At 33.4% G+C, this 9,207-nt stretch overlaps 1 protein-coding gene across 1 annotated transcript; it reads right to left on the bottom strand.

Moving 5' to 3' along the window:
- Positions 1-4,885: 4,885 nt before the first annotated feature.
- LOC124822263 (P-loop containing nucleoside triphosphate hydrolases superfamily protein) lies at positions 4,886-8,866 on the bottom strand. Its single transcript, XM_047294258.2, has 5 exons — positions 8,134-8,866; positions 6,564-7,792; positions 5,697-5,736; positions 5,175-5,577; positions 4,886-5,091 (listed from the first exon to the last, which is right to left on the bottom strand). The coding sequence occupies exons 1-5, from the start codon at positions 8,714-8,716 to the stop codon at positions 5,046-5,048; spliced, it is 2,301 nt and encodes a 766-aa protein (XP_047150214.2). The 5' UTR covers positions 8,717-8,866; the 3' UTR covers positions 4,886-5,045.
- Positions 8,867-9,207: the final 341 nt, after the last annotated feature.

Here is a 9,207-nt window from a genome sequence, read left to right as displayed (position 1 = left end):
AGACAAAGATTTTACGAATGAATTTGAGAGGATAAATAATAGATTGTGAAATTTTTTGAAATAAGAGATTTGAAAAAAACGAAAGTAGATATTTGAAAAAAAGGTTTATTAAAGTTTACGTATGATATAATAGATATGATAGATTAAAAATATATTTTAATATATAAAGTTAATTAATTATTATTTTTTCTTAAAAACTAAATATGATTTAAAATTAAATACAAATAACAACAATGTGTTACAATAAAATTAAAATTATCATTTTAAATTACATAAATATTATTATAATTATAATTGTTATTGATATATATATATATATATATATATATATATATATATATATAAAATAAAAAATAAAAAGTAATTATTTATATGTGCATAAAAAGATTTTTGATAAATTACAAAAAATATTATTATTATGATAATTATAATAATAATAATATTTTTATAATTTATATATTATTATATTATAAATTATTGTTATTGTAAGGGCCTGTAAAATTAATAAAGGGGCCTTTGGGCCTTATGTGGGGCAGTCAGGCCCATCAGATCAAAGGCACACGAACTTAGCAGTAGTCTTTCTCCTAAGTCAGCTTTCCACTCTGTCAACTTTTTCCTTCTCTCTAAAAACTCATTTTCTAAATATTGTTCTGTCTCCTCTCTAAAATACCACCCTGTTGAACCGTTCAATTTTTGAATAGGTGGTGCTCAAACGTTCACCGCGGACTCCATAAAGGACCGGTTCTTGTTCCAACCGGTAAGTCACTTTCTCCTTTTCTCCACCGTTTCTAGCACCTAAGGCATTGTTATTTTACTGAATGCATGCCACTAGAAGGGTTATACTTCAAATTTGTGGTAATTTCTAGCCTAAAAAGCTAATTCCGTAAAGTTTTGCAGGTAAGGGGAGCTAATTATTATTGTATGAATTTTATTTATACAAATATATGAATGTTGAACTGGTGTGTTCTTATGAAGCTGTTCTATGATGTAAATTTTTATTGGATAATTATAACTGAGACTGTGGAATTGTGCTTAAATAATTTATGCTTTGGTGTTGAATTGGTACATGTGGGCAATTATGTTTGTAAGTGTCTCTGTTGAAATTAATCTGTTTTGGTTGAAATTGTTCTGGTTGGAGGGTTTGGAGTAAGGACTCTGTGACAGCATGTATATGGGCAGGTACTGTTTAAGGTTACTGTGAGGGGAAGGGCGATATATATAATTGGGTATTTGATGTCTAGAACAGGACAGTTTTAATAACTTAGATAATTAAATCATAACTTGTTAAAAGCCTTTCTTTGTTGATAGGATAGAGGGGACTTAAAAACTTGAGTTGGCACATCCTTGATCATAGAGCAGCCCTGGCCTGGTCCAGTACGTTGTGACTAGTCATATGTGCTAGCGCCAAAGGTGAGTCTGATAGACATCTGAACCCTCTCCGCTGACCAATTGGGGGAAGTAAGATCTCTACTATGATGAAATTAGAAAATAGTTTACCAAATAATAACCATGATATATATATATATATATATATATATATATATATATATATATATATATATATATATATATATATATATATATATATATATATATATATGTATGTATATAAAGTAAACTGGTGTATGGAGGGGATCTCACTCATTTTTTCTTCTTCTGTTTGGATGGATTGATGTTGTTTGACTGCCAGGATGTATGTATGGTGTTGTTGAGTAGTTGTAAAGCATATGAATGTGAACTACAATGACGTAATTGAGTATGAATTGGACATCTCAGGATGAGATGATTGAAAGTGATATGTGGGGTGTTGTTGTTGTTGTGTATAACTGTATGGAGCTTTGAATTGGTATGTTTATCCCTACACTCGAAGCACTGTTCATCCTCAAACAGAGGAGAGCAGTGTAAGTGGTGAGAGTAGAGGGAGGTTCTCGTCTATAGTCTTAGAGTTTAGACATAGACAGATGGGGGATTTACCTTGCATAGTATTGGGGAGTGCCAGCTGAACTACGCAAGTGCAGAGACGACCAATGGTTCGACAGTTATACCAATCCGGATGAGTGTGTGAGTGTTTGAGTCATGGTTTAAAGTGATATGCCTTGATTGTTCTTTATATGTAGCTAAGCACGACGTTATTTATTGATTGAACTATATGATTACTGCTTGTTTATCTAGCTCACCCTTGCTTCTTTGTTGTGTGTTGCTTGTGTATGTTTTCCTTTGCGATGATCATCCACTTGGATGGGAGCAGATGTTGTTGAGGAGGTTACCTTGAAGTAAGACTTGGAGGATGCTGATGATGTAATATAGTATTTTTAGGATTTCTAAATTTAAGTTGGTGTTATTTTGTCTGTCCTTTTGTTGATGACTGTAATATCAACTACTGAACTACTGTTCTACTCTGACTGTTCTCTTTATTAGAATGTGGACGCCTAAGTTATATGATTGTGATTATTATATATTTGGAATGCCACAGTTATTGTTAATAATGATAAATTAGTATTTATTGTTATTATTAATATACATATATATATATATATTAATTATTATTAATAATAATTATTTTTTACTATTAATACAAATAAGAAAACAAATTATTTATATATATAAGCAAAAAATCATTTTCATAAATTACAAAAACATTGTTATTATAATTAAACAAAATATTTTTTATAAATTGCAAAAATATTATTATTTTTTATTATTAATAATATACATATAATAAAAAATAAAAATTTTATTATTAGTAATATATAATAAGAAAATAAGAACAGTATATATATATATATATATATATATATATATATATATATATATATAATAATAATAATTATTATTATTAATAATAATTATTTGTTACTATTAATACAAATAAGAAAACAAATTATTTATATATATAAGCAAAAAATCATTTTCATAAATTACAAAAACATTATTATTATAATTAAAATAATTATATATATATATATAATTAAACAAAATAATTTTTTGTATAAAAATTATTTATATAAAAATTATTTTGTTTAATTATATATATATATATATATATATATATATATATATATATATATGAATCAAAATTGTTTTTTTTATATCTATGTGTCAACAAAAACTCAAAATTGATTCCAATAATGGTGGTATAATCCATTCCAACGAAAATTCAAAATCTATTCATGTGACGGTGGCATAATCGATTTCATTATATTTTAGTTATAGATAATCGATTCTAACTCCAATATAAACAGATATAAAGCCGATTCTAACATTACCAAATTCGATTTCACTATCTCAAAAATACACCTATAATTGATTTTAACTTTTATTTATTTATCCTGAATTAATTCTCTTTGCCACGTAGATTCTCCTTTCTTATTAATTGATTTTAAAGCCTCTCACACATGAAACTGTTTTGAAACTCACTAACATCATCAAATTAAAGACCAGTCATTTTAGTATTTCATTGAATCTTCTATGTACATTCCCACGCACCTCTTGCATGATACATGGATAAAACATTTCTCCACCAAATCCATTTCTTCAAATCGCCTCAAATTTGTAGAACCAAACAGTCTATCGCATATCCAATCTCTCATAACAACGGAAACAATATTGTATGTATGTGGAAACAAACATAGCCTAACATAGAAATATAATAAAACTATTAAGAATCTCGATCCTCCTAAAATTGAAAGTCCATGTGCTGAAAAGGCCTAAGACCTTAAAATTGATTAGCCTGTGGGCTAAGTGATCTATGAGCCTGTGGGCTAAATAACCTACTCTGACTTCAATTTTCAATTAGCATACAAGATAGACATCATTTTGACTCTACAATTTAACAAACTTTAGTTTCAACATCCGCAAAGCTTAATTCATTCAAAACCAAATATGCTTTAAGTTATCTGCCTCAAATTATTGAACTTAGGAGGAAACTGTGAAGAGATAGTGAATCTTGTTAGTTATAAGGCAAGTATCGATTACTTAAAAGAGAAGGTTAATTACAGAGTTTATTAATAGTTAACCGAAAGATCCAACAAAATTATTAAAAATGTTTCACAAAAATATTGACTTTTGTAATATTTGAAGATAAAAAAAATATAAATTATTTCATGTATAGGATCTAACGTCTACTTCGAACCATTTTTTTGCGTATTTCAATGCAATTCTCTTCATACAGTAATCTTTTCACCAACTGATAGATAATAACTATTAAAGGTAAAAGTACTCTGATGATAAAATGAGTTCAAATAACAAAATACATAAACCCACACACAAGGAAAAGAGAAAAGAGTTCAAATCAAATTTGTTTTTACAAAGAATTTTAAAAAATATACTATGATCAATCACAAAAAACTTGTATGTTTTCATTATAACAACATGGCACAGTAGCTCACAATGTTTCTCAATAAATATTAATATTATTAAATAATTTCATAAAAATCTAAATAATCAATGGATTTACTAATTAAGGCGAATCATACACTCCTTTATGAACTTTTTAAATCACTTTCAGGTCCAAATAGGGTTCATCTTCTAAACGTTAGATTTTTATAAACTCGCATTCTGTTATTAGATTTAAATTTTCTAAAATAAGTTTGATGGTTAAATAAACATAATCGAAATAGAAATCTTCACAAAAAACATTAGTTAAATTATTTGATGAATATTAATCACCAAGAAAAGCACTCTTAATTAACATCTATAACACTATAAATGACCACCTAAATAGTCCTTGTATTATACCTTTGTATGATCATTCAAACGCAAAAAAAACATTTAACTATGTTCTTTACCCAATACTATTGATTGATCTACCGTGTGAATAATCAGGTTTCGTGTGATAGGTATTGCTCTTTTTGTTGTGCAATACTGCTTTCAGAAACAAAAGATATAACCAAACAAACCTCAAACCTTTCTACAACTTGGCAGCTAAAATAATATTAGGTGACTGAAAACTGGAGCATTAATTATACAAAGAAAATCAATTCTTCACTTGACCTAAATATAAGAACATTGATACATTTGACAGTGGTGTCATTCAATGAGATAGACTATCTATCCCAACCTGATGGCCTCCGCCTCTCTTTGGGTTTAGAACTGCAGCCAAAGAAACGAAGAACATTAGCAACCAAATTATGTATTAAGATAAATATGCAACAAATACAGCTCCGAACACTAACCTATTCATGCTCTTCTGACCAGAATTTACTCCAGAACCTTGAGTGCTGGAATTTACCGCTGAAGAAGCAGGACTGGGTGAAGCAGTGTGCTGATACGTATTCACGTCACCACCAATTGATCCACCAGATACAAAACCAGGGAGTGCCGGTCTCTTATTAGCAGCCATGCTTGTATTGTTACCGAATGCTTGATTCTGAGAGTTCGACGAAGCAGCAACAAAGTTGTTTCTAAATTGTGACATCATTCCAGTCCGCAGAGAATTTACTGCGGCAGATCGAGTAGGAGCTGGGTTAGATGGTGCGTTGTTAGATTCGGGATTATATCCAATGCCCAAGCCAAAATCCACTCCACGCACACCACGGCCACCTCCGCCACCACCTCTACCTCTGCCTTTTTTCCCACCTGTACAGTACACATCGTAAGATATTAGATTTAATTGCTTGCAATAAAATATCGCGGAGTTTTTTAGCTGAGCAAATTACTATTTCATTTCTCATAATAACGCAAGTTGCATTTCATACCTCCTTTTCTTGCATCACGTTTCGACCTGAATCTCCCATCCTATTGAATTACAAGACAAATGTCATTAAATAAATTCAAGATCTATACAGGGGAATTGAACCCCTTTTTATTTTACATCATCTTAAAATATCAAAAGGCAAGTTTTTGGAAACATAAATATCACAACAACAATATAAGCAAAACAAAAGAAGTAACTCAATTTTATTACTCAATTCATCAACACAAAGCCTTACCCGTTTATTTTTCACAAAAACACTTTTCATATATAAAAGTAACTCAATTATTTCAAAACTAATAGCAAAAAACGAGCTAATTTCGAACATGCAAATACAAGAAAACTTATCATATGTTTTATTTTTTAGAGAATATAACTGGGGGAAGATCTTAAGAGGACTTCAATAATAGAAAATTGAAAGTAGAAAACCAAAACAAGTCAAGGAGATTCTAAGTTTTTAAGTTTAAAAAATAGCAATGAGATATGACTTTTGCAAACAATTTTAAGAATATTTTTTTCTTGTTTTTAAAATTAGAAAAGAGTTTTCAAAATTAGGAAACAAACAGTCCCTTGGCATCTGATGTACTCAGCCTCTTAAACCATCTCCACTGGCATTGATTAGCTCATATAACTCTGCTTAAAACTTATTACTAATTAAATCATTGCCACGAAAATAGCATTATTATGTTGATATTTACAACAAACCAACAAAACCTACAAAAGTACCATGCGAAGACGAAACAAGATTCTAAAAACCCACAGTTGCATGAACCAGAAACGACCAAAGATAAGAGAGTCCACAAGCATTAAACAAGTTAAAGATCGCGATACAGATTGATGAATAGAAGAATATAATCGAAGGTATTGTTACCTTCATCGCAAGATCCATCAACTCCACGGACACATTCTGACCAGCAGCAACTAAGCTATTGACCAATTCACCAGCAAATCGCGCTTCTTTCTGAGTTATAAGAGTGTACGCAACCCCATCCTTGTCACCAGCACGACCTGTTCTACCAATGCGATGGACATGCATGTCCATATCCTTTGCAATATCAAAGTTTACCACTGACTTAATTGACTTGATGTCAAGACCCCGGGCTGCAACATCAGTTGCAATGAGCACATGGTAGAGACCGGATTTAAACTTCTGCAAAATATCCATCCGAGAAGCTTGATCTTTATCACCATGCAGGGCAGCAACTTTAAAGCCTCTTTGAGCCAACTGCGATTCTATTTCATCCACAGTGGCCTTCTTTGAAGCAAAAACTAGAGTATCACCTTGATCAATCATTTCAGGTAGCTTTTCCAGAAGCCAAGGCAACTTTTCAGTATCAGAAGGAATCACACAAACAACTTGAGTAATATCTTCATTTGCCATCCCCACCTCTCCAACAGTTACTCTGATAGGATCCGTAAGGATTTCCCTGGCCAACTTTTCAACTTTACGAGGCATTGTTGCAGAAAAGAGTAATGTTTGACGGTCTGGCCTAATCTGCCCAACAATGGACCTTACTTGAGGTTCAAACCCCAGATCAAACATCCGATCCGCCTCATCAAGCACCAGGTAAGTTGCTCTCGTCATCGTCAATGCCTTCATTTTCAGCATGTCTATCAATCTGCCAGGGGTAGCAACAACTATCTCACATCCAGCTTTGAGTTCTTTGAACTGTTCAAGCTTTGACATTCCACCATAGACAGCAGATACACGTACCCCATACGCTTTTGCAAATTTCTTGGCCTCCAGGTATATCTGATGAGCCAATTCTCTGGTAGGTGCACATATCACCCCTATAGGCCCCTCTTCCTTCTGAAGCTCAGGCTGATCCATGATATGCACAATCATAGGAAGCACAAAAGAAGCCGTTTTACCAGAACCAGTTTTGGCTATACCAATAATATCCCTGCCGGAAAGCACAACCGGCAAAGCCTGACATTGTATGGATGTCGGCTTCTCGTACCCTTGTTTTTTTATAGCATTCATAATCTGAGACGGAAATCCACAGTCCTCGAAAGCCTTTATTGGCTTGGGAACATCAAAACCAGATACACGAATAGCCAAACTCTTCCGGTATTCGCTTACGTCCTGCTCACTCATACCTGGAGTTAAATAAAATAACTTATAACAAAGGCATTCCATGGCCAAAATGAAAAATGAACCAACGGGTAATGATTAAGCTGCATTGATGTGAACGTTTGAAAAATTTGTCTCAAAAGTGATCCGAATTGAGTTTCAATGTTTTCATTCTAAATGTAAGTTATTAGTAAATTCAGTATAAAAGGCTACCAAACGTTGTTTTCATTCTAAATCAATTCTGGACTCGATCAATTTCTCCGTTTATAACCAAACATGTGAACATTTACTTAAAATCACGCTAGCTAGTATTTCAATACGAATCCAAACACGCCCTAATATAATTTAGGGGTTACAGTGGAAGTACCTGATATTGAAGGTGTCTCTTCATAAAAATCCTTATTGAAGGGTTCGTAATCAATGGAAGAGTGATCGAGAGCAGGAATGGGCTCAATTTTCTTCTTGTCAATAACAATAGGGTTATCGTCGGAATCATACTCGATCAAACCAGCGTCCACGGCTTTGGCAGCAGCATAAACCTCCTCATCAGAATCGTACCCAGCGTGCAGCGCCTCGGACGCGAGAGTCAGCCCTAAATCCTTCTTTGCCTTCAAAAAGCTCTCCATGGGATCGTCGTCGTCGTCCCGGTACCGGTCCTCAGCCTTCTCCTTCGGCTTGGGCGGCGGCGCCGCCTTCATCTCCTCGTGAATCCCCTCCATGAAGGCGTCGAGAGGGTCAATTTCGTCGTCATCGTTGCTGTTCTTGTTTCCTTCGTCGTTGTTGTTGTCGTCGTAGTCAATGTTGTCGAGGTCGGTGTCCTCGTAGTTGTCGTGGCCGTGACGGGAGGAGGGAGGGACGTAGAGTCGCTGAGGGGCCTGGGATCGCTCGAAGCTGTAGGTGGATTGGCGGTTTATGCCGAAGCCTTCGAATCCGAACTTCCTCTTCGACATGATGGGGAAGAGGAAACCCTAGCTGGTGAGGGAAAGTGGAAGAAAGAATTTGGGATCAGAAGAAGAGGGGTGAGTGAGGTGTTATGTGGGTAATGAAATTGGCGCTTCCGCGAGTGGGACGTTGCAACCAGTGAATTTAGACACCACCGTGGTCGATTTCTGGTTAAAGGAAGAAGAGATGACGACGGACCTAAAGATATGGGTAAACGGGTGCCCGAGCCGAGGAAGCCCATTAATTTGGGAAGTATGCAACTGGATCATCTCAAGGAAAAAAGTTTCTTGCTACACCTTCATAATTTGAATACGCACTCCCATAAACTTTAAATTTTAAATTCATCATCTAGTTTTGATTTTCGTTTAATGATGTTCTAAAATGTATAATCCAAAATATAAACTTATATTTAGATTTTAGATTTTATAGTTTGGAATACACAATTTTATATCACAAACTATATTTAGGAATACAAAATTTTATATTAGAAAATGTATTT

The sequence above is a fragment of the Vigna umbellata genome, chromosome 5 (assembly GCF_029865625.1).
Source record: "Vigna umbellata cultivar VRB3 chromosome 5, Vumbellata_1.0, whole genome shotgun sequence".
NCBI lineage: Eukaryota > Viridiplantae > Streptophyta > Magnoliopsida > Fabales > Fabaceae > Vigna > Vigna umbellata.
The sequence above is the reverse complement of the archived record's forward strand: the minus strand, read 5'-3'. Positions and strand labels throughout refer to the sequence as shown.